General features: G+C 37.4%; 1 protein-coding gene and 1 long non-coding RNA gene across 2 annotated transcripts; both read left to right on the forward strand.

Moving 5' to 3' along the window:
• The first annotated feature begins 9,909 nt into the window (after nt 1-9,909).
• On the forward strand, nt 9,910-16,736 carry TSPAN8 (tetraspanin 8). Its single transcript, XM_063309341.1, has 5 exons — nt 9,910-10,113; nt 12,440-12,502; nt 13,743-13,871; nt 16,476-16,550; nt 16,629-16,736. The coding sequence occupies exons 1-5, from the start codon at nt 10,054-10,056 to the stop codon at nt 16,734-16,736; spliced, it is 435 nt and encodes a 144-aa protein (XP_063165411.1). The 5' UTR covers nt 9,910-10,053.
• A 1,276-nt stretch (nt 16,737-18,012) lies between these two features.
• Nucleotides 18,013-26,546, forward strand: LOC134501374 (uncharacterized). The gene is made up of 3 exons (XR_010068350.1): nt 18,013-18,168; nt 19,675-19,758; nt 25,511-26,546. It is a non-coding gene; the product is annotated as an uncharacterized LOC134501374 (long non-coding RNA).
• The last annotated feature ends 833 nt before the right edge of the window (nt 26,547-27,379 follow it).

A 27,379-nucleotide genomic window follows, 5' to 3' on the forward strand; every position in this document is an offset into this window, starting at 1 on the left:
ATTATGAAATATTAAAAAGGTAAGCAGTTATAAAGATTTTAATGATTCTTTTTAATCCATAGACAAAACAGCTGTAGTGGAATATTGCCCACCATTTTGAACAGTAAAGGAAACAGGATTTTACAAAGCTGCACATTCATCATAGCAATGAGGCAATAGAGAAAAGAAATTATGCTTCCCTTTCTTTCCCATTTAGCTAACTATTACGGTTGTAAGCCAAAAGTCAGTGAGCTGAGTTTTCCCACTATGAAGACTTCATTTCGTGGCACACCTGGGAAAGTGTGACTGTTATAGTACCTATCTGATTCCTTTATCAATGGAGCTCTCCTTTATCAAGAGCTAAGGTGTGGTTGCAGGCAATAGGTTATGCCTGTGTATTGTATGATTATGCCAAAAACCCAGTTGCTCAGAGAACTAATAAATGAAGTTGTAGAGACTCCAAATTCTGAAAGGTAGTTTAAATAGGGCTACCATATCTGGGCTGCAAAAAAATCCAGAGGACCACATTATGCCAGCAAAGAGATACAGAAAACATAAACTCTTTGCTGCCACATAGTGGTTATACAGATGTTTGTAGACTAAGTGTGGCAGCTGTATTTTAAATTCAATAATTTTTATATCATTCCTAAGCTGCGTCAGATACTCCACAAGTTCTCAAAATGTAATTCTGTGTGCTTAAAATGAATACACATAAATATCCAGTGGCACCCACTTTCATTTTATTAATCTAGCATCTGACCTAATTAAAGTGTTGAGAGTCTTTGTTCCAAGAACTTGCCATTAACTCCTCCTTTCCTTGTATTAACATTAACTTCTCTGATTTCAGGACTCAGTTTATTTTTTGGTCATCAGTTTTACGGGAGAACAGGGAATAGCAACAAATAATTACTAGCAAGGATGTCAATAGAGCAAAGTGTAATCACGCTTTCTTTACTTCGTCCTTATGGCCCAGAAACATCCAATTCAATCAAGTCCCATTGTGGACACTAGGAGAAACTTCCTCATGTTTGACAGTGGACCTTGATTGCTACAAGGTGCATGAAGGAAAGGGAGACATTTGTTTGCTGGCAATATCATCCAATTCAAACATTCTGAGCTCTAATGTCAATATTGGTATGAACAGTTTCTCATACAGAAAGATTACCATGAAACAAGACAGGAGGGGTAGGGTTTGAATGTATGAAGGTATGTATTTCATTTATATGCCATCATGTTTGAAAAAAAATCTAAAGAAGTAGTATTTTTAAATACAGCATTTGATCAGCATAAAATGAAAGCACTAGAAAATGAAAACAACAAAATAGAAATCAGCATATGCCAAATAAAATTCTGATCCCAATAGCCCATCACTGAGCCAAATGCAGAAAGATCATTTGTTGGTTGTACAAGCATAACACAGAATTTGCCCACAAATACAGCTGAATCTATATCTGCCAAAAGAAATAAGATATAATACAGGTCCTTATCTGGTCTATTAGTCAAAAGTACAGCCCCCCAGAGGAATATTACAATATCTACCATATAAGACTGCTTAGAAACATTAAACATTAAAGGTTCAATGCTGCCTGAGACTGATTAAATAGGTAAACATCTCTCCAGTTGGAAAAGGCTAAAAAATCTACCAGGATAAATGTTGTCTGTTAGTTTAGCCAAGTCCAGTTGGTGGGCACAGTTAAAAATTCTTTGTCCAGTACTTTGTTTAACTTTTTAAAATTCTTGAGGTAGATGTATTAGGTGAAAAGTTTTGTGAAGCTTATTGGACAAATAATTATCTGCTAAGGTAAAAGGCACCAGATCCCTGGAAATAAATTTAGCTTAGGCCAGTAGTTGATCAGTAAGAATAAAGCTTAGGCCCCAACTTTGATCAGGCCTACTTCAAGTCAGAGTGTTGACTTAGCACTTGAAGCTATTGAAACATGGGTTGGAGGAATCCTGGTTGTACCTTTTCCAGCTTAATACAATTACAGTAAGAATGGACCAAAGAGATGTACAGCAGTTGGGCTAGAACTTTGAGGTACTGTAGCTGATGAATTCCTGCAACCATAATTGTCTTTTCCTTCTGGTGCTCCCCATGAACCTTTGCCCAGAAGGTCCTTCCCTTTTGTAAATGGATACCTGATCTCTACATTCCCATTTATTTGTTACTTATGATTCAAAAGCCTGTATCAAAAACTGCCAAAGGACTCTTAATTTGTCAGCCTAATTTGTCGGCCTAAGATCAAGTATAGTATAATATAAAAATTACTAAGGTAGTTTAAGTAACAACACAAAAATATACAAAGTAAAAATAATTGAGTAAACAAAATATAAAAATAGATAAAACAGGAATAAAAGCATTGCTCTTTGCAGAAATTCATACAGAAACATCTGTTGGTTTTAGTTGAGCTGGAACACTTTCTAGAAGACTAGATATAAATTAATCTGTTATTTTGGGAGAAGTTAGATTTTTAAAAATGGCAAATATCTACTGGATTAATATACTCTGTTAAGTGTGTTTATTAAGTGACTGTACTACAGTAAAGGAACATAACTCATGTGGGTGGGAAAGTACAGAACAAAAAGCTGTTCATAGATTTTGAACATGCTGATTATCTCGGTATAGATATATTTTCCTTGCAATTCAAGATGAGACTTTTGTTCAGGGTAACACATGCGGACTACTCAGGTCTATCACATTTCATGTCTAGTTTTATTTGAATTGGACTGAAATGGATTTTAAGAATCAGTCTTCCATTTGCTGCTGGATAAACTAAGTAATTTTTGATCTGGTTCTACCATCCATGAGGACTTGTATCTATATCTGCATGCTTAAATCATGGTTTGGCTTCCTAGAACATAGATTGCAACTTAACATTTCTTATCACGTAAATGTTTTAGTGCTATAGCATCCTCTTATTTTGGAAATGTCAGTCAAAAGTTAACAACTGTGGTGCAGGATGGAGCTAATTATGCAACCATTTAATAGTCCACATTCAGTCTAATTTTATGTCATCTTCTGTCTCATTTCCAAAGATCTTTGGAAGTAATCAAGTCTGGCAAAAACAATCTGTCTCTTCCTCCTAGTTGCTTTGTGTGGAGAGAGAGACTTAAAAGGAATGCCAGAAAAGGATTTGTCTTAGCTTTTAAAGTTATATGTACCAATCTGTTTTACATTGGTGGTTTATAGACATGTGTGTGTTTGTGTGTGTGTTGTATGTTTGCAGATAACACAATCTTCTCAAGAAAGCTTCTAGTGTAAATGCAAATTAAACAGCTTTTAAAACCACCACAGTCCAACAAAATGTCTGTTACAAGAAAGTATATAATAGCTAGGCATTTGAAAAGCTTGTAAGGAAGGGGGCTGATGGACCTCAATTGTCAGTAGCTTCCATAGTTATGGGGATTAAGCCATTCCCCCCTTATCTGTATCTTAATGCACCCACAGTTATGCAGTGCAGTTACATTTTGGCCAGTTAGTGGAATAGAAGTACTAGGGTGAATGTTGCAGCATGGAGAAGTGATGGGATGGGTTAGTAGTAAGGAACCCATCTGGGATTAGGAGAATAGATAAAGAAGAATTCAGATTACTTATTTCAATAATCTGGTAAGTGATGGACAGAGGAAAATATGGTAGGAGGCAGAGGGAGGGCTGCTTCTGGGAAGAGGGAATTGGTTATTTGAGGCCAATTCCTACTTCTAGTCTCCTCAACCAAAAGACCAGTTTACCAGAAGTTTGCAGCCCGTGGTATTCAGCTGTTGCCTTTGAATACCCTGTCTGCCTTTAATAAGCTTGCCTCATCTTGCATTATCAGCTTTCCCCTCTTGGATGTGCCAAATGGGTTTCAATTTTTTCACGGCCACAAACTCAGAGGAAGGAAGGTGAAGTGGTAGTTGTCATTTGGGAGATCAAAGGCCACTGTCCCACAGACAATTGGATGTAAGGCCTTACTGGTAAAGCTGGTTTTTAGGGTGGGAATGCTGCTGTCTATTGTGCTGCAGAACAGCTTCCCTGCCTGAACTACTGGATCTCATTGTGAGGTTGGTAGTAGAATTCCTGAGGCTACTTGTCTCTGAGAACTTCAACATCTGAGGAGTTCTCTGGGAGAGGGGTCAGCTGTGGCTCAGGAGTTTGACACATTGTGGAGGCACACTAGATCTGTGATTTGTTTTGGAGCAGTTGCGATGTGATATAATGCTTGGGGACATTAATATCTGCACCTTGTCTTCGTTGATCACTTCCTGATTGCTGTGAAGTGTTCTAGTGCCACAAACCTCCATGGGAAGAAAGAACACTTTTTCAAGCATTATTGCCCTGACATCTAATGGAGCTTCATGGCTTCCAGAGGGTGCTTGAGGAGTTTCCTAAATTGAGAGTGGGCTTCAGTTGAGGCTCTTATTCTTTCCACAGATTGCTATTCAGTGGCTCTTTTTCAAGTGACCCATACCCTTTGGGGAAGGGATAGGCAGAAAGATTATCTAAGGGGGTGTTGTGAGAAATTTTCTATAATAGAGATCGAGCCCCAAGTCGTTCAAGTGTCACAATACTCACCCCACTCCTATTTAACATGTACATGAAATCTCTGGGTAGGATGATCTGTCAGCATGAGGTCAGGTTTCCTCAGTATAACTGTACATCTTGACATAAGTGATAGTGACAAAGTGCTGTCCAGGTGCCTGGAGGCTGTCTGGTTCTGAAATGGGAGAAACAGGTTGAGACTTGATCCCAGCAAGATGGAGTGACTTTGGGTTTGAAGGCTTACCTATTCCAATGAGATTTCATATTAACTCAGAATGAGCTAGCACTCCCCAAGATGCAGTTGGTTTGCAATTTGGGATCCTCTTGGGCTCACAGCTCCTGCTTTAGAAGCAGCTGCCAGCTGTAGCCAAGAAGGCTTTTGCCCAGTTCCATCTTGTGTACCATTTTTTATGTTTTTTAAAAATTAACCTACTACAAAAAACAAAGAGGGATAAAAAGAATACGCAAAATTATAAAATAAGGAAAAAAAGCTTTAAAAAGTTGCAACATACCTATATCAATAAATTGAAGTCATGATTCATTGCTGTCATCCCTAAGTAATCTATATTAATCAATTCTGCAAACCACTGAGTAGTTGGAGCCATATGTTTGTCTTTCTGGTGGTGAACAATAAGTCTTTTGGCTGTAAGTCCATTTTCTTTGTGCAGATGTCAACTCCCATGTGATAGAAATAAACTTCAAAAGAATATAAACATCTGAAAATATTAAATCTCAAAGTTGAGTTAATGCATGTAATTGCTTATTACCAAAATGTAACAGTATATTTAAATAAAGTTTTAATTTCACCACATCTGCAACATAAATGCAATAAAATCATTTCTTAAAATATAATTTATTGTTGAAAAGGATATAATCTAAAAATCTATTGACATTTTTATTCTTTTAAACATCACTTCCTTTCTATTAGTTAAATAAAACAGGCAGTCAAAACAAGCAAAAAGAAAAGAAAAAGATAATATACATACTTTAAAATTTTTGGAAAAAAATTAAAATAGCAAAACGATTTTAAAAAAATTATAAAAAGGGCATTTTGATAGCCCCCACCCCATCTCTTTCTTTCTCCCCTCCCCACCTTCTTTTTCCCCCAGTCACTAATTGCTACTTGAATATTTTTATACTTTGCTTTGGACACTATTAATTTTATACTTTGCTTATAGTACATTATTACTTTTATATTTTACATTATTACTTTTATACTTTGCTTTGGACATTATTACTCATTTTTGTTTGATCATGTTGATTATTATTTAAAACACTTTCTTTTTTTCTTCAAAAACCATATTCTAAGTTTCTTAGCTTGCCCTGCTGTGTGATATATTGTATATAAGGACACCATTCCTTCATGAATTTGGTTAGACTTCTGCTGTGAATATACTGTATAGAGTCAGTTTTTCCTTTGCTATATATTCTTCTGTTTAAGTCTCCCAATCCTATATTGACAAGGTTTCTCTTTTCCAATGTTGTGCCATATTGATTCTTGCCACTGTCAGCATATAGCTTAATAAATTATGATTTATTTTAATTATGGGACTTATGGGACTCTGGGTTTTGGGGGTGGGATGTTCCATTCAGGGCTGACGGGACAGACGTGTCAAGGCAGGAGTCAGAGGGTGGGTCATCTTAGGGGAAGACACCCCTGGTGTTTGGTACCAGTGGCGTGTTCTGGCCCTCTGTACTCACACCCAGGCCCTGGACAGCAGACCCATGGAGGCCCTGGCTTTCGGCTGTTGCTTCTTAATACCAGGTTGGTTAATAACAATGGGGCTATCCTTGAAGTATCCAGAAGCTACAATTGGTCCAGAATGCAGCCATGTGAGCAGTTTTGGGAGCCCCAAAGGTGGCCCATATAACACTGTTGCTCCGCGAGGTGCATTGAGTAGCAGTTTGCTTCCAGGTCCAATTCAAGGTGTTGGTTATCACCTTTAAAGCCCTACATGGCACGGGTCCAGGTTACCTGAGGGACCGCCTCACCCCCATTACATTGACCCATCCCACCCAGTCTGGCAGAGAGGGCATGTTGCGTACCCTGTCCACAAGACTGTCAATTGGCAGGGTCCAGGAGGAAGGCCTTCTCTACCATAGTTCCCATCCTTTGGAATAAGCTAAAATAAGCAAGGCCGTACCCTCCTGGCCTTCTGGAAGGAGCTTAAGATGTGGCTGTGCCACCTTGCTTGGGGCAGAATAGGGGATAGTTTGTCGTGGGAGTGGCTGGTGCCATAATATGGCCCCGGGGAATTTGAACATCTTCCATCTTGGATTTTAGCTTTTTACCTTATATATTTTATAATACTTATATACTTTTAGAGTTTTTATATTGAATATTTATATTTTATAATGTTTTTAATTGATATGAACCATTGTTGTTTTAGTGTATTGTAAGCTGCCCAGAGTCGTGTTTGAGATGGGCGGTGGAAAAATGTGCTAAATAAATAAAAATAAATAAATGATACTCTTGGGATCCTTGTGCACCAATTTTGACCTTTTCAGAAATGGGAGGCATTACTCATTATCACTCATATCTTAGTCTTCCTTCAATTGGACTATGCAGTGCACTTTATACGGGACTGCCCTTGAAGAGCATTTGGAAGCTACAGCTGGCCTAGAATGGTATGAGGCACTCATGACACCTCTACTTTGGAAGCTGCACTGGCTACCACTTGGCTTCTCGATGCAATTCAAGATGCAGATTGTCACCTTTAAAGCCTTCATGGTTTTGGGCCTACAGGACCAACTTCTCCCATTAACATCTACCCACCTAATAAGATTTAATAGAGTGAGATCATTAGGTAGTCTCTCAATCATAGATTGTCATCTTCAGAGGCCAGAGAAGTTGTCAACCCCCTCTTCTGGAATAATATTCCCTTGATGTGAGATTGGCCCCTTCTGGTTTTTAGAAAAAACTTGGTTTTACCAATTCAGGACGACTGGTCAGTTATGACTTGCTTCACATGATGGACTAGTCTTTATTAATACTGTTAATGTTTTAGTCATCGCTATCAGTTTTATAGAGAGTCAGTTTGGTGTAGTGGTTAAGGCACCAGGCTAGAAGCCAGGAGACCATGAGTTCTAGTCCCACCTTGGGCATAGAGTCAGCTGGGTGACCTTGGGCCAGTCACTCTCTTTCAGCCCTAGGAAGCAGACAATGGCAAACCACTTCTGAAAACCTTGCCAAGAAAACTGCAGGGACTTGTCCAGGCAGTCTCTGAGAATCGGAGCTGATTGAATGGATTAAAAAAAATCAGTTTTATAAGAGTATGATTCGATGTACAGTATATGGTTTTAATCCCAATTATGTATTGGAGAGTTGTTTGCTGCTCAGTTGCATATTGGAGCAGCCTATACACCCTGAATAACAACAACAAAAACAACAACCAATTAACTCTGCCTTTGTATGAAATGTGTTCAGATGCAGATAAATCATTTAGTTGAGTTTCCTTGGTTTAGTGAGAAAAGGCAGAACTGTGGCCTGCTACAGATTTTCCCAAGTTGTCTGCAAGAATAAAGGAGGAAATAAAGCAGTTCATTCTGACCATCACAACAGAAGTTTGAAAAAAGCAAATTCAGGGAAAGCGGGCCCAAACTAACAAGGAGCTGTGCAGGCAAAATATTTTATTTATGTTTTAATTAGTTTTATTTCCTACTTTTCCTGCAGGAGCTGAAGGCTTGAATAGCATTCTCTTCTCCAGTTTTATTCATAACACTCATTTATGATGTAGGTTGAACTGAGAGACCATCAGTCCAGAGGATTAGAAATTAAGTCCTATGAAGGAAGGTGGAAGGAATTGGGAATGTTTAGCTTTAAGATGATGAGAGGTGATATGAAATATCTGAATTAAATTTGTATTCCAAATTTGTATTACATTTGGGTTCTCAGAACATCTCTTCCTGACAAGCATAGACTTTCACTGGACATCTGGATAAGGGAAGCAGAAAGGTGCTTGTTAACTGCCCCACCTTCTCATCTGATCCTTCTATTGGACATATACTGTAAAAGGCCCTTATTTACACAAAGCAACTTTCACTCCTTATATAATACATTTGTAGATGAAATCAGAAGGTACATTTCCCCTCTTCTACAAGGCTGGATAAGAATGTCATAGATGTACATGTATGAAGTGAGCTGATGACTGAATGATGTTGGCTAGGAATTTTGGGAATGATAGTCCCAACATATGTGGAAAGCTGTTACAGGTAAGGAAGCCTGTAACGATTAAATCCATTCTAGAAACTGCCTCTAATAGAGTTGTGATCATATTGTGGTAATTGGCTATAGAGTAATTTGCATAGATTATCTTCACCTTATATAAGCTCGCAGACAGATACTCAAGGATCTGGAAGATTTATTTGATCAAGACTGCCAGTAAGTCACCAGGTCTCACACTCCAATTTAATTTTATGCAATCTTTTTATTTTTGCTTTTAGGACCAGCCCTGCCAATATACAAAGTGAAAGGGCTTCTAGATCAGCATGGATAGATAGATAGATATGCAGTGATAGATCTGTGTACAGGTAGTCCTCATTTAGCAATTGCCTTGTTTAGCAACCATTTGCAGTTGCAGATGGTGATAAAAAAGTAACTTTCTGACCAATCCTCACATTTACAACTTTGCAGATCTGTAAAGCAAAGGGAAATCTGAAGTAAGATCATAGGCACTGTCATGGTTTCACTTAGTGACTGCTTCACTTAACAACCAAGTTGCTGGTCCTAATTGTGGTCACTAAATGAGGATACCTGTATAACATGTAACCCATTTTATATTTCCTAGATTAGTTTGCCTTTAAAAATGGTATAAAATCTTAGTCCATTGCCAGCATGAAGTGACAATTGAATCATCCCTGTTGAATTGCTGGTGTATGTGGCATTTTATATCCTGGCACTGAAATGTTCTCAGAAAGTCTTTTATAAATACATAAAGGATATCTATGTATTCTCTTTTGAATGCTTTTTTCATAAGGACAGGGAAGTAAAAATGAGAATCATGGATTTTTGTTTTTAGCTCCCTTGGTTGTGGCATATTCTCTATTCCAAGATTCCAATTAAATGTCTGAGCTAATAGTAAATGATATGCAAGACAACAAATGTAAGACAACAAATGTTAAAAATTGCTGAGAGTCATTTGATTGCTGCAGGGTAGAAGTTTGGTCCTAAAATAAATAAATAATAAAAGTGTTATTTCTAACCAGAATAAAATATTCCTTTTATATACTGTAAATCTTAAGCACCACTCTTTCGAAACATTGGGAATGTTGAACAAATAATTGTAATAAGCAGTATGTTAGCTGTAAACTGAAAGAACATGAATAGTCAGAGACAGCACCAGTTGGCTCTTGGTTAGTGGCCTGGTTAATATTTAGCTACAAGAGATATGATTTGAATAGCAGTACATATTTTTCCTTCATAACTTCCCTTTGTATTGTCAGCTCAAAGAAAGTGGCTAAGAACGTCTTCCTGAGTCTCCAACAGGAAGATTTCAAGGGGATCCCTTCTGAGAGGTTTTCCTTCCATTTCGGAATCCTTCTTACTGGATTAAGAAAAGATGGCAGGTGTGAGCTCATGTATGAAATACTCCATGTTCATCTTCAACTTTTTATTTTGGGTAAGTCTGAGTTTTTGAAATGAATATCGCACAAATCAAAATATTGTTTACCCTTTAAATGTGATATTTAATGAGGAGTCTGGAGTCAAGTGTTCCAGTCACAGTTCTGAACAACAATGAAGAGAAATACTTGGTTATTTGCGGCACTGGAAAAGGCAAGGCGTAAGTGTGGAAATAGAGTCTTGTCTGGAACAAATGGAGAAAAGCCTTTAATATAAATACTTGCTTTTCTGCACAACAGCACCATGCATTTTACAAGTGTGTAAATGTTGGAAATTGACCAACTTTTGGAATGATTTAACAACTGTGTTGCAAAATAAAAATATAGAGATAACACGATCATCTGCCAATATATTTATTGAATTTAAAAACTTTGTGTCCTATGTAGTTATTACCTGTTTCAAATTGGGAGTGAGAGCACATGTTGAATTTCAAGAGATTACTGGGATAGTTAAAATGCCAGCATGTGTGTGTTTGCTATAAACCCAGATCAATCTGGATACTTTAACCTAAGTTCTTAAGTTTCATTTGCGGTGGCTAATTTGATTTTCTGTCCAATCAGACTTTTATTGATGTACCTCTGTGATTCATCACTTTCCAAAGATAATTTGGTCTTATTCATATGTTATTGTTTCAGGCATGTGTGAGTCTGAAAAAATATAATTTTAAAGGAATTCTTTTGTTTTTTATAACTGAGCTCTCATATTTACCTTGTATTCAATTTCTTGAATAAATCGTTGGTTTGACAAACTGATGTTTTAGGATTGCTCAGTTTCACTGCAACAAGCATTTTGTGATTGGCTATCTTCTTATGGCAGCCATGACACTTCCTCAAAATTTGAAATATCCCACAGGGATCATGTTCCATTCACAGATTATTAGCAAAATGATGTGTGTGAGTATATATATGAGTATGTATGGGTCTATCAATCTGTCTTTGGTTGGGTGAGAGAAATCGCTATCACCCACCAAACTTTACTTGTTCAGGTTCCAAGAAAACCTGGAATCAATTGTGATCTACTTAAAAGCATTAATGCTCAGTGAAATTAGTCCTTATCCACAGGGAGGGAGCCACCAGGAGAAGGCCCTTCTTCTCGGTCCCACTAGATGGACCGCCTTAATGTGGGGCATGTAACATACAGCACTTCCCCAATCTGGTGGGTCAGGTAGATGTAACTGGGAAAAGGTGGTCCTTCAAATAACCTGGCCCCAAGCCATGCAGGGCTTTAAAGGTGGTAACCAGCACCTTCAACTGGACCTGGAAGCCAATTGGCAGGAGAGGTGACACATGCAAATCTGGACTTGCACAAAACCATGCAGGCCACCACATTTTGAACCAATGGAAGCTTCCAGATACTTTTCAAGGACAGCCCCATGTAGAGCGCTTTATAGTAGTCAAGATGGGAGGTGACCAGGGTATGGGTGACTGTGAGCAGGGCCTGTTGGTCCAGGAGAGGGCATTTTCCTCTCAAGTTTCTTAGAGCTGGGCAACGGCACAGGGCATTACTGAAGGGAAAGGGAGAAAACTTTAGCTTTTTATCCAGTGTTTTAAAAATATACTTTAAAAAAAATCAAACACAATATCAAGATAAAAAAAAACCAAAAAAAGAGAATTCACAGGGGTGTCCACAAGGTATGGTAAAAAGAAGTCAAGATGGCGGTGGGATCTTTTTACATGTGTCACATGTGTCTTAAATCAAAATCAAAATTATATTCTAAGTGAGAAATTGGCATTGTATCCAAGACAAAACTTGGAAAATAAAATTTCCTTGGTTAATAGGATCAGTTTGTATACGGTATTTGTGATTGTTAATGTGTATGAAGATGGGATAAATAATAGAAATAATTTTTCAGGCATCTTGTCATGTTCCCCGTTTCAATGTTCTGTTAACATCGTAACGTTACACATGTCAAACCGTTTTTCCGTGTGTACTCAGCTTGCTCTTTGCTGGTATTTTCCATTCGTTCTCTCTTCTTTGTTTTGGGACTTTGGAATGTATGTTTGGGTTTCCAATCCTATTCAAGGTTACTTTCCCAGGCGCATGTAACGGTTGCTAGCACCTGGGAGGGGGTGCTTGCTGACGGGTGCTTGGGGCGGGACTGGATTGAAGGCAAGGCTTTTAAGTTTGTATTTGGCGCACTTTTGCTCATTCTCAGCTTTCTCTGTATTTGCATACTATTCCTTTAATAAATCAGTTATCTTTAAGCCCGGGCTTGTGAGACTGAGTATTTGGGATTAGGCAACCATTACATATCTGCATCAAGTTGTGGGTTCCTTTTTTTTTTCTTCAGGATATTGATTTTTTTTTTTTTCCCCCTTAACTAGATATGTGGTTGTATTATTCTGGCAGTTTCTATATGGATACGTGTCAGCAAAGATGTTCAAGCGGTAAGTGTGCTTTTCCCCTATTATTGTAGCAGCAATAATAGTAGCAATAATAATTGTTGGTGTCAACATGTATCACAGCCTGCACCCCTCCTGGCAAGTCACAGAAAAATAAAGTGGATAAAAATGAAATAAATTCTTTTGCAGTCTTCTTGGGCCTGTAGGCATGTGATTAGGGAAATCAGTTTTGGAAGATGAGATCAATTTCACAAGTGATAAATAGAATAACTTTATTTAAAAAGGGAAACAATAACGTAAAAATTCTTTTTGTTGCTTTAAGTAGTCATATTTAGTAGAATAAAGTTATTCTATTTATCAATTTCACAAGTGATAAATAGAAGAACTTTATTTAACAAGGGAAACAATAACATAAAAATTCTTTTTGTTGCTTTAAGTAGTCAAGATACTGAAGACAATTTTAAAAAGCCTGTAAAGGGAAAATTATAAAAATTAAAAATTAATGCTCTGAAGAGACAAAAAGATGTTATTGGTTTATTACTGAAGTCACACAATAAGGAAAAATAAACATAAGAAACAATAAAGATTTCAGTGTCACAGACATCAAAGTAAATCAGAAGTCTAATTGCTCATTCCTGACTAAATATTTACCTCTTATCTTAGAGACAGTAGATTGTCCCAGCAAGTGATTATTGCATGCTCCTCCTGGATTTTTCCAGATTCTTGTTATTATAGCCTTAAATTAGAGACATGGGGAAAATACCATTTTAGGTCTTTTTCTTTTCCTGGTACCCAGATTTCTGGCTGGGGTTTTAAGAAGCCAGAAGCCTTCTCTCTACAAAAGGGCTTAGGTAAGGGTCTTCCCTTGGGAAGGGAATCTTCTCTTAGGACCTTAGACAGAGTGGTGTATCGGTTATATCTCTCTTTGTAGCTAGAGTGTTCTGTAAAAGCAGGTGGGCCTCACTGAGAAATGAAAGAGAGAGCTTCTGTGTAAGCTGTTTCCACTTTTCGTTCATCTCCACCCATACTTAAGCAATCCACTGCTGTATCTTGCTGCCTTCTCTAGAGTTCCAGCATTAGAGCAATGTCCTTGGGTGCTGCACAATCAGAATGAAATGCCATGAATCAGGGCATTGCATTAGGGCAAAGTAGCTTGCTGATAACATGACTTATAGTTGACTAATAGAGAGAGCTGTCCGTTTCCTCCTACCTTCCCTTTTAGAACCTTGGCCTCCTTGACTATTTCACTGATTGTATCTGAAACCTCATATTTCTGTTTTTACAGGAACTCCAAATGGACCCCAGACTGTTTTCTGCTGTTAATCTCCTCATTGCTGTGGGCTCTGTCATCATGGTGCTTGGTTTTCTAGGTTGCTGTGGTGCTATGAAGGAGAGCCAGTGCATGCTCCTCCTGGTAGAGTTTCAATTTCTGTAACATTTTCTTTGCCAATATTTTCAAAGCAATACTCTGAATGGGGAAACCATGCTTGACCTACTTGGTTGGACCATAAATTTCCAGTGCAAGGATATCTGGGATTTATGAAAATTTCCCAAGCAGGAATGGGCAGGGTGTGTCTTGTACTGCCAATGAAAAGAGATCATGTAACTGTATTGTCTTGGACTCATTATCTCCTGTGTGGAAAGATGTGAGATTAAGGACGTTGTGAGAAAATATGAATTACAAATGAAAGATAAGGTTACCTGGTTTCCTTCCTAAGCCAAAGTCCATAAATATTGTTGCACAGCTGCATACTAGGCAGGAACTCTAATATTGGCTGTTGTGAACTTCGATACATGAGGAACACCTGGGCAGCAAAGGAACCTGAACTGAGTAGCTTTCAGAATGAGAACAAAATGGCTGCTGCTGTCTAAATGTTTGTCATAACTGCTTCCCTCCGTTGCAGCCAATTTTGGATATTCTGATTCCTAATTTGATTCACTATTTACATAGGGCTGTCCTTCACAACAAAGAAAGGGCACTGATTTCTTTATGTGCTTCAGAATACAGTATCTGCTGCATCATAATACTATTCTAATAGTTCCTCAAAAAGGGCATGCTCTACCCCATAATGCAGAGGTAAAGGACATGTGTAGGGTGCCAGATTGTTTCCCTAATTATCCTTAAATTGCTTTTGAGTTGAGTTGAGCTGTGGCAGTCTTGGTACTCAATGTTTTTCTCATTTGGGGAAGATGAAGAACTGAAGGACATGGGTTTGCAACCTGGAATGCTTACAAGATGGCATTGCCTGATCTCAGTTTCCCCAATTCTTCAGAAAAGATATAGGACAGAGCTGCATTTGCATGTGATCATGCCATCTAAGTAACTGGGCAGTTTGTAAACAGTCTCAGAGTTAATCAGGTTCTGTACCCTTGCACCAGTCAGAAGCTTGCCCAGCCTCCATGTTTTCACACATTTCATCACCTGGACAGGTCTAATCAGTACTTGATAGAGAAAACTTGAAAGCAAGTTCAGAATCAGTGGTTATATTTTATTTGTTTGTTTGTTTGTTTGTTTATTTATTTGATTTCTATAGCCACCCATCTCAACAAGTGACTCTGGGTGGCTTACAACAATAAAACCATAAAACAATTAAAACAATTAAAATATAAAATAAATACAAAATAAATATATATGGCTGCCAAGTGAGCAATGCATAGATATTAATAGAACCAAGAGTTGGGACCATCCACACGCTCGAGGCCCCAGGCCTGGGCACAAAGCCAGGTCTTTACGGCCTTACGAAAGGCCAACAGGGTCGGGGACATCCTAATTTCTGGAGGGAGGATGTTCCAGAGCGCAGGCGCTACAGAGGAGAAGGCACGCCTTCTAGTTCCCACCAACTGACACTCCCTGGCTGATGGGACCCGCAGCATACCCAACCTACTAGATCGAATTGGACAGGCAGAAACAACTGGGAGAAGGCGGTCCCTTAGGTAACCTGGCCCAAAGCCATGAAGGGCTTTACCGGTGACAACCAGCACTTTGAATTGCACCCGGAAGCACACTGGCAGGCGTGCTGTGATAATGGCAGGTGTATAGCTACCAAAACAGAAGAACTTGACAAAACCCTTTAAGAAGTTTTAAGTAGTTAAGCCAGCTATAAAATAAAGATCTTCTCCTCTCCTCAATATTCCTTTCTACTTCAACATTGGTTTTAATGAATCATTTTTATACTGTCTTGTAAAATACATGTTTGACTTTTGTGAGGCTCCATTATTTTAATCCAACATTGTCCATCATGCTTGTTGAACAATGATCTCTCTATAAATATTTATGCTCAGACTAATCAAAATCATGGATGGCAGTTAAAGCTGTTTTGGTTATACCTATTGAAATCAATGGATCTTCAGTTTTTCAGAGCTTCCTTAAGGACATTTAATTTCAAGTGTTTAACCTACGTATGACAAAGTCTGGGACTAATCCATTAAGTGCTGCAATATGTATTAATATACACATGGTCTACTTTGACCAATTATGCAGATGCACTATGTTACAATATAGGCAACCATACCAATGGAAGGAAGCAATTCATTATTATAATGGATGGAAAGCAATATATGTCATTCCCATCAGCCCTGCCTTGTAAAAATTATTGCCTAGAGAAAATGCAGCTTTGCTGTAGAATTATGTCTAATTATAGTACATACGTAAAAGTTAATTTCAGTCCATTACAGTTTTCCTATCCTACACAATAAGTTGTATGTATGTATGTATGTATTTATTATTCAAATTTTGCTACCGCCCATCTTCCCCAAAAGGAGGACTCTTAAAATACCTCCTGTGTACAACTTTGGAACATTAAAGAAGAAAACCTGCCTTGCTTTGCCTGTACACACATTCTGATCTCAAAAATCTATCAGCCTTTCTTAATGGTGTATTTTCAATGGATTTTTCTTTCATTTTGTAACATTGTTTTATAATATTGTAAACCACTTCAGAACATTTACAATGAACAGCAGTATGTAAATACACCCATCTGGAGCTCAGATGATTAATTTTTCTGTTTCTTCCCACTAGTTTTTCATTGGACTACTGACAATTCTGCTTCTTCAAATTGTAGCAGGCATTTTGGGAGGAATATATAAATCTCAGGTATTTCATTCTTCAATCTTATTAAGTTATATAGTGATTAAATTATATATGCTGATTATATTATCTGTTCATTTGCAGATTGAAAGCAGCCTAAACCAGACTCTCCAGAAGGAAATTTCCTTATTGCAAAGTGATGATCAGGTTTTCATGGAAAAATTTCACAAATTTGAGATAAAGGCAAATTAAATTTATTAATATTTACTGCTATTTTTTATTCTGCTTGTTCTAACATCTCAGAAACAAACTATGTTTGAAAACCATTCTCACCTCCAATTCCCTAATTTCAGAATAGCAAATACAGATCAGGCTACATTGGGCACAAATAATCTGTACCAAAATACCTGAATTCTAGTAACATTAATGAGTTGAAGAAATTATGCATGTATTTGGTATTCCAGGCAATTGTATATACAGTATATGCAATCTACTAGAGCCTGCCTATGACACTGCCAACTTTTCATACAAGTATCTTTTTCTCTAAGCCTGGCTATAGCACCTTGCCAGTATTCAAGTTCCTACCAGTGGAAAAGCAGACTGCCTGCAACCCCTACAGACCCACAGCATTGCAAAAGGCTCACCACACACCCACAGTATCATCTCTCAAAACTAGCTGATATCATGGGAAGAACAGCTGATTTGACCTGATACAAAGCCCTGATAAGATGCTCTTAACCTCATGATCAGAACAATACAGAAAAACTTTTCAAAAAGCACAATTGCTTTAAACATGACTGTGGTGTGTAATCAGGAGAAATATCCTTTCAAAACTTGAAATGATACAGACACTTCTTCAGTAGACTCACACACCATACAAAATGTCAGAAACTACTTGGCATATGTGTGTAAAAGTGTGCTCACTCAGAAATATAAAGAGGATCGTAATTATATCACTCCCAATCCTTTTTAAAAAGAATTAAACAATAAAGATTCAAGTAACAACTGATTTTTAAGTTAAATAAGACAAGATAGGACAAACAAAAATGTATGAAACAGAATGTTAGAAATTCTTTTTTTAAAAAACTTTATCACACAAAAACTTGGCTCTTTAAGTAAAATGGATCCAGAACATACTACAAATCTGCTTTAGGTTTGGTAACCAAAATAAAATATGATCCCTTATATCACACATAGTATATTAAACAGATGTTTACTATTCCAGGACAATTGTTTTTCTTTAGAATTCCTATCTAAATGTAGCATCAAGAGTTTTTTCCCTCATGTTGGCTTTTGAATATCATTTAATTGTAACAGTGTCATAAACAGCCATTCAGCTTGGATGTTTTCATTACAGTATTGCTGATTTTTCTCATTTTTGCATTTTTTAAAGAAATTATGCATCTTTCTTCATAGTATTTTTGGTTTGATTTTTAAATAGAAGCATTGAAATTATCTGTATTCTGGCAACCTTGGCAAACACATTTTTACTCTTTGCGAAGCTATCTTTCTTCACTGAGCTTCACTAAAGTCTTCTTCATTATTGTTTTTCTTGTAGAACAAATGTTGTGGTGTGCTTAATGGACAGTCTGATTGGGGATCAAATGTTGCTATTTACAGTGGCTGTGAATGTGAGAAGAAAGACATAGGTACGAGTTACTGCAATGGAAATGTGTATAAAAAGGTAAGAGAAATGTTTTGCGTGAATACACCAATGACTACTAGTTTTAGTGGCCATTGTGGCCTCTAACATCATATATCATGGAATCATTCTAGGGAACAATAATGCAGGATCATTATCAGGTGTTGATTGTATATTTATACTTCTCTGTTCTTCACCCAGGAAGCACCAGGTTAGGGGAAAGCCAATGAAAATCTTAATTATTAGAACTTGCAGTTTTGTTACTTGGGGGCTTTTCAGTCTTGATTCCTGGCAACTGCCTAGACAAGTCCCTGCAGGGTTTTTTGGCAATCTTTTTGGCCTTCTTCTTGGAACTGAGAGAGAGTGACTGGCCCAAGGTCACCCAGATGGCTTCATGCCTAAGGCAGAACTAGAACTCAAAGCCTCTCAGTTTCTATCTCAGCGGCTTTAAACTCTACTGCATTATACCAAAATGGGAATTTATTCTTTAGGATCCTCCTTCAAGCACTGGGCCAGGATATTTTGTGAACTATTAGCACACATTGGTATGTGTTATGTGAGTTACTGATTTCTCTATAATATATGTTTATATATAGCTTTTTAAAAGCTGGTGCTTTAAAAAAATGTTTCTAATGTTAGCCATCAGATTCACTTGGCGAGTGGGCAGCCATATAAAATGAATGAATGAATGAATGAATGAATGAATGAATGAATGCTTTAGTGAGTGAATTCCTTAACACAGTGATGCTTCTTTTCTTCAGGTTCACAACAAATCATGGTGAAAGTTGGGCTACTTTAACAAACAGCAGAGAGATGTTGTGCTCATCCCTGTGTAATATCCAAAGCATTTCTTCCAAATAATTTTTTTGGCATGCACGTTGCTCTTTGTACTTATTCTGTACTTATTCTTATTCTAGAATAAGTACAAATATACCAAAGTCTTCCTTTATATAATGATATATATATAATGATGTACAATCTACTATCTAATGTCTGATGCATTGATAAAGGCTTGTGGAAATGATCACAGTGAAAATTGAGAGGGAAGTTAGACTAATATTCGTATGACTTAATATTTATTATCACAACTGGGCTTTTATCAAATTCTGTAAGCCAATTTGCTTTTGTATTTTTTTTTACATTTCTTCCATTACAATATTAAAATATGAAATTCATAGAAAATTCCTAAGTGATTCAGGCATTGACCAGCCTTAGTGCTTGGCTTTCTAAAGACCTGTTTCTTCTGGCTCTTCTAAAGCTGGGTGAAACCAACTATGGGATTTTTTTTTTGTTTCTTAAATGTTACCATTTTAATAGTTATCAGAACTGACTCAGATCTTATTTATTTATTTATACAATTGATTATTCACTTTTTCATTAGAATTATAATAATTTCACAGCAGATCTTGAAAGTTTAAAAAATGAATATATTTTATCAGTTCTCCTTTGCCTTTTGATACCAAAGCAAAACTAACCTAAATTTGTAGCATGGCTACTAGACTATAAATAGCTGGTGCATGTATGACTTCTTTCATTTTTGTCTTTCAGAGTTGTTCAGCTGTAATTATAGAAATCTTCAAGAACAATATGGTCATAGTTATGGGGATAGCATTTGGACTGGCATTTATTGAGGTACAAATAAAGTCTTCTTTCAACTTGTTACCATATTGCAAGCTATCCTGTTAGTAATACACTAAACCAAATGATTGTGGCTGATCAAGGTCACCCACTAAATGGAGGATGCATGAGCGTACCTCAACAGTATTGATAGCGACTTGATGAAGAATATCTCTGGGTGTTCAGAAATGGGCTGCTGCTGCTAGTGCTGCTACCATCCCATTTTCTAGATTCAAAAGTCCTGCCAACTGTTTTGGGGGTGGGGGGAGTTAAGTCAAAGATGGAAACAAAAGATCAGGCCCACTGAATAAGTGGAGCCACTTCTGTTGCATACTCCTATGTCTTATGAAGGTAGGTTGGAAAATACTGATTGTGAATTATATGAAAAATAGTTGAGATGTGAACTGAACAAATCCCTGCTCATTAGAGGCTATGAGTGGGATCCTGTTGGACTTCAGAAGTCAGACTCCTTGACAGTGGAGTTCAACAGAAAGAAGAAACAAGGAAATAAAATAAGTTGTGTGTTCTGATAGACTTCCTGTTGAGTAAGCAGAGGCTGATACAAAGATTGTAAATAAGATATAAGGCAGACAGTAGAGTGAATCACCAAGTGAAATAATAGAAATTTGGAGGAAGAGTTCAAGGGAGATATCCCTAAACATTTTCCCTCTAAGTAGATAGGAAAAAACAAGCAGATTGGATCAGCGAGTAATCACATATGAACTAAAAAGAGAGGATAAGTATTTATTGGATAAAACAATGGGGCTGTAACAATTATTGATAGAGGAAACAACTGTTCACAAAGGAATAGAACCAAATAAAGAAGCAAGCTGAATGGATGAGAGTCATAACTAGCAATAAGCCAGTAAGAAGGTACTCCATGTCACATCAGAAACTTCTTTCAGACCCACGCATAATGACCAGGCTATAAATATCCATAGGAAAAAATAAAACAAATTACTGTGGTTATAGGAAATGAGAATCTGGAGACCTGAAGGATAGGAGCTATATGCAAGAGGACAAAACGTAGTGGTATCTATAGTTGTGCTACAACTATTGCAGCAGTAGTAGTATCTATAGTTGTGCTACTTATAATAAGTCCTTCTGTTTTATATTAGAAACTTAATAGTCTCTTATGGGTTCATGTGCAACCACTCACAGCTTCAATCTGCTTGCTTTTTCCTCAATCCTACCTTGAACCTCACTACAAGGAACAGAAACTAATATGTGCAAACTGAAGCTCCTGGCTTGTGAAGCGTATTTCCAGGGAATACATATCAGAATAGTGATATCTGCCAAATCTCATCAAACCTTCTGACAAGTATTCCTGCTTATCCATGAGGGGACAAATTAAATTACCAAGGACAAATACACATTTTCCTTGATTTAGAATTTCTATGCAGAAGTTGAAAATGAAATTCTGAAATTGAGTTAAAATCTGCAGGGCCAGAGGGACCGTATCCTATCAGCTGAAGAGGGAATATTAACAACAGCAACAACAATTCTGTTCCTTCCAATGACATCACAACATCACTGAATTGCCTTTTGAGACTTTTAGAAGTTTAGGAGGTTGAGCTGCAGATCCCAACCCCTCAAGTGAGGTTCATCTTTGCTCTAGAAGATAGAAACAGTATTTAAGAGTTTCGTAGTATCTTATTATCACTGGCAAGCTGTTGTATCTATTCTTTTTGGAGCCTGACAGAAACTCCATCCATTAAGTTTCCCTGAAGCAAATTCAGGTAGTTCTCACTTAGTGACCACTTGTCAGTGACTGTTCGAAGTTATGACAGTGCTGAACAAGGAGACTTATAACCAGTTCTCGAAGTTGCAGCTATCACAGCATCTCCACAGTCATGTGATCTTGATTTGGACCCTTGGTAACTGGCACACAATTATGACAGTCACAACATCTCACAATTAAGTGATCACCATTTGCGACCTTCACTACCAGCTTCCAACAAGCAAAGTCAATGGGGAACCTGGCAGGAGGTCACAAGTCATGACATCGTACTTAATGACTGCAGGTAATTTGCTTAATGACAGCAACTGGAACGGCTGGAACTGCTGTCGTAAGTTGGCGTGGTCACGTGATTTTTCACTTATGACCATGTTCTTGGTGATGGGGTTCCCAGTCCCAGTTACGATCATTAACCGAGGACTATATTTATTTTATTTTATTTTATTTTATTTTATTTTATTTTATTTTATTTTATTTTATTTTATTTTATTTTATTTTATTTTATTTATTTTATTATTATTTCTATAGCCACTCATATCAGCGAGTGACTCTGGGCGGCTTACAACAATAAACCATACAACAATTAAAACAATTACAATTAAAACAGTTAAAATATAAAATAAATACAGAATAAATATACACGGCTGCCAAGCGAGCAATGCATGAATGTTAATACAGCCAAGAGATGGGACCATCCACATGTACGAGGCCCCAGGCCTGGGCACAAAGCCAGGTCTTCACAGCCTTACGAAAGGCCAGCAGGGTCGGGGACATCCTAATTTCTGGAGGGAGGATGTTCCAGAGGGCAGGCGCTACGGAAGAGAAGGCACGCCTTCTAGTTCCCACCAACTGACACTCCCTGGCTGATGGGACCCGCAGCATACCCAGCCTACTAGATCAAATTGGATGGGCAGAAACTACTGGGAGAAGGTGGTCTCTTAGGTAACCAGCCCCAAGCCATGAAGGGCTTTAAAGGTGACAACCAGCACCTTGAATTGCACCCGGAAGGACACCGGCATCCAATGCAGCTCCCGTAGCAGTGGTGTTACATGTGTCGAGTACCCGACACCATTTACTATCCATGCAGCTACATTCTGCACCAGTTGAAGCTTCCGAATGCTCTTCAAGGGCAGCCCTATGTAGAGTGCATTACAGCAAATACAGTAAATATATGTATTTAAAAGCAGCTATATAAATCATATTACAACCAAATCAACCTAAATAAAGAAACAACAGTATACTTTTGAGCAGAGTTTATCACTACTATGGTTTAGGTTAATGTTATCTAGACCAACATTTCCTAAAATTAGTGCATATTTTTAATAGACACATACACACACACGTGTGAGTGTGTGTTTAGTCTCCTCTTCAACATACATGTTCTTAAAACGATTTATCCAATATTCTTCTGTAAGTCCCCAAAGCAGTGTTTCACACATAAATGAAATTAAGAGCCTCCTGTAAAGACAGGTAGGAGACAATTATCCATTACTTGAGAGAACACATCTCCTGGACCAGGGCTGCAACTAACAGGGGTTGCCAGGGGCATATGCCCCAGGCGCCACGCTGCTGGGGAGCCTAAATGCGTGCTGGGGGGGCACCAAAATGGGCGCAGAATCCATTTGCCCCGGGTGACACAGACCCTAGTTGCGGCTCTGTCCTGGAGTGGGTCAAGCTATGCCATCTGTGGAACTAATAATATTGCCAGTCCAAAAAAAAACCCCCCACTGGATTATTTTTTCTGCATTGAATCTTTGTCTCAGTTAATGTACATTGTTCCACTTGTGTTTCTTAATTAGTCTTTGTGGTTGATTTTTCTGTCCTAAGATCAGGAAAAAAAAACACCAAGTTTTTTTTTTAAGAAACTGCATTTAGCTGGTCAATCTTTTGTGGGTGTGAGTGTGTGGGTGTGGGTGTGCCACTGAGTCAGTCTTGACTCCTGGCAATTGCCTGGATGCCCCTGCAGTTTTCTTGGCAAGATTTCAGAAGTGGCTTGCCATTGCCTGCCTCCTTCCCAGGTCTCAAAGAGAATGACTGGCTGAAGAACACCCAGCTGGCTTTGTGCCTAAGGCAGGATTAGAACTCACAGTCTCTCAGTTTCTAGCCTGATGCTTTAACCACTATGCCAAACTGGCTGTCTTACACCCTTAAAAACAGTGAAGATGTCATGATAATACTAAAACAAAGTGCAGTAAAAATAAAACCTTAGATTTAACATGACCTCTGGGATCACGGTATCATTGATACGAATGGAAATATTTTGATCCAGATATGAGAACCTGTTCTTTCTAATGGTTGGATTAATGCTGTGATGGGTTTGGGATAACATAACGCCCAGGAGCTAGATGTTAATCTAAGAGTGAAGGTTATCTCAATAACAAGATTTGGAACTTGGAACTCTTGCTATGAATTCCAAAAATTTGATGGGTTCAACAAGAACAATATTAGAAGTCCAAGCAAACAAAGCAGTAAGGCAGGATTTTTTTAAAAAATGGAAAAGGAAACTACCTTATTTAATTTTATTTACCTTTCCAGATAGATTCTTAGTTTCTGATATCACAATTTACAGAAAAGGGTGTAACATATGCAGCTGGTTAACAGTTAATACAGATTACAGTTGCTTGGAAATCTGAACTTCCCTTTGTAGACATCTGGCAACTTATTACTATAGCTCATTCTTTTGGAATGGTAAAGCCTTCCTTGGGTGAAGCAAGAATCTATTTTGAGGGAGGCTGTTTCTTCTCTCTCTCTGGTTTGTGTGGACTCTTTGCTTTTGTTTTAATTTCTGCTATTATAGGGCTTTCACTAGAGATTGCATGTTTTCTCAAAATAATGAGAAATTTTTTCGACAGTAGTAGTTAGAGGAGACCCTGAAGGCTGGAGAACAGACGCTTGAAGCTGCATGTGGTCCTGGGACACAGGTGGCTTACCTCTCCTACAGCTGATGTATACTGGCCATACTCTCCTATAGCTACTGTAGGTATTTTAGAGTGAATTCCAGTTACCTATATTTGTGGAACAGTGAAGCAAACAGCCTTGCCTTAATAGCTTCCTCTTTTTCTGTAGCCTTCTTGTTCACTGTTTGCTTCAACTGCTGATTACAAATCTCTAGTCAGAGATGATTTGTGCACAGAAATGTATCTGCCTGATGCAGGTATTTTAAAAACATGATTTTTTTGTTCACATCCAGAGTTCTGATTTTTTTTAAAGCTCTTCAGGAACACTTGGTAGCTTTAAAATTGATTATTTTAAAGCTTCAGTGAAAAAGTTCCATTTGGTAGTCAGTTTCAGTTTTACTTAAACAAAGCATATATGAATGTGATCCAATTTCTAGCTTAATTTGTTATTAATATTTTGTTAAAGTGAAGTGACCAGTTATCCAGAACAACAAATCCTCACATTTATAACAGTTGCACAAGAATTCAAATTAAGAAGAATTTTGTGGCACCTTCAAGACAAGCCATTTTTTAAAATCTTTCCGTAATATGGGATTATACTCCATGTGTTTGATGTAGTGAACAGTATTCCATGAAAATTTATGCAAGAATACATTAGTTAAACTTTATGCAAGACTGTTGTTTTTGCTGTAATATATTATAAAAATGCAAGTAACTCGCATCTTTATGACTAAGGCTTTCCAATACAAAGGTTTCAAACTAAGAATTCTAATGTTGACAGGAAGCACATGAAAAATCTTTTCAACTCTCAAGAAATCTGATCTCTCTCCCAGAAGTATTGCAACACAGCACAGCAGTAGAATCTCACAACTTGTCTTCACCCGTTAAAGCAATCCATCTTTCAGAATAAATTTAAGTTTCCCATACTGTGGTATACATGGGTTCCATTAATATCCCACTATCAGAAAGTCATACCTCTAAAAATTGTGTTGGAAGCAATCTTTAATACAGCAGATTTCATTAGTCCATAAATCCAAAAAGTTTGCAAACAAAATGTTCTTGCTGTGTACTGAACTCTTACGTGGGGAATCTGAAGCTGCCAAACAATGCCATAAACATCTTTCTTTTTCAGATTGTTGGTCTGGTGTTTTCAATGAGCCTTTACTGCCAGATCCAGAACAAATGAAACCATGGAAGTGTCAGAAATATGTCATCAACCAAGTGAGAAAGCTTTGTAAATTGAGGAATTGGTATTTGGTTTGGCACCCACCAATAAATGACAGAAGTAGCTGCGATGATAACCACAGAAGCACTAATGGAAAAAGATACTTCATGAGTTATGAGTTCCAAATCTGTTTAAAATTAGAGAAATTAATGATCTGTAGCTGGATTTTTTTAAAATTTTGGGGTGTTTGTGTTTTGGGATGGTGGTATTTTGTAACCTATTTGAAGATTACACCTCAAAAAAAAAAAGCACTTGCTCCATATTGTGCTGACCCAACAAATTGTTTTCTACTTATCTGGTAACTATACCTGTTTTCTGAATTAAAGTTGCTGTCTACTTCACCATTTCAACTAACAAAGTTTATAGTTGTATATATGTGTGCACACACACACAAATATATACAAGAAAAATTCTTGCTTTCCAACTCTGCATGCAGAGACACATATACATGTTTCACCTTTTAACATTGCTGAAATGCTGTGAAACCTGCCTGCTCTTTGAACAAATTGATCAATCAGTCTGTCCAATCAATCCAATGGAGTCAGATTATCTGCATCACTAGAGGTTGACTTGAGAGATGCAAGCAAGCTTTCAACAGTAACTCTTGAAAAGTCAGAGCAGGCAGTCTCTATGAAGTTGGCTGTTTTTCCTTACAGCATAATCCCTATACATATTAAAGTTAAATGGTACTTTCTCTTAAGAAAGGAGGTATTGGATTACAGCTTTAATTTTCTCAGAAGAAACAAAGATTTCTTTCCTGGCATTATTTCACAGCTTATGGGTAAACTGGGATAGCCATTTAGCAAGCAATAGCTTACTAAACAGTTTAAATTATGCCAAGCTGAGTCAGTTGTTAATCTCTTGCTAAGAGACAACAATGTTACCACTGGTCTGCAACTTATTTGGATAACCTGCCTTTTCAATAATAAACATATAGCATGTAGCTTCCAGAATAAATACTCATATGCATATGTACAATTATAGGTACACTTACACATACATACATACATACTCTGTATATCTATAGCTATGGGAATAGTCAAGAGGATTCCTACACTGGGGCTACTAAAATCACTCTTTATCTGTGCTTTTACCCCATTTACACCTTCATTCTTCCTGTGCATGGATATAAATTAGACCTGACATTAAAGATGTATGTCCAAGGCTTTCAGATGTATTGATCATTGAGAGAAAACTGCTTTAAAAAGTATAATTCTGTGCACCAACATGAATTCTTCAGAATCCAAAACACTTATTATTAATATTTATGAGGATTAATATTTATTGTCTCCCACCCTTACATGCTTACAGTTGCCCAAGAGCTGATCATGCTGACTTCAAAGTGGCACTTGAAAGGAGACTGTTTTCTGACCTGTAAACATTTCTGGAACATAATAAAGGACTTCACATAATCAAATTTCATACTTTTTGTATAAAACTTAAATTCACTTGTATTTACTCACAGCTAAGTGGATATAGGCTTGAAGCTACTGTACAATAATTGTCCTATCCAGAGTTATTTGTCAACCCACTTGAACCAAATGAGGCAATATATTCTGCAGTTGATGTATTGACTCAGTTGGACTACTTTCTCAAGTTTGTCACACACAGGTTATAGAAGAAAAGGAATGAATTATAAGGCTTATCACACTTGTAAATCTGATCTTTGTCATTGCTGTGTGATAAATATTATTCAATTTTGCCCAACTTCTTACAAATCTCCCTTTAAAATGCCATATATCTGTACTCTGCTTAGGTAGCAACCAAGAGTTGCTT

The sequence above is a fragment of the Candoia aspera genome, chromosome 7 (genome assembly GCF_035149785.1).
Source record: "Candoia aspera isolate rCanAsp1 chromosome 7, rCanAsp1.hap2, whole genome shotgun sequence".
NCBI lineage: Eukaryota > Metazoa > Chordata > Lepidosauria > Squamata > Boidae > Candoia > Candoia aspera.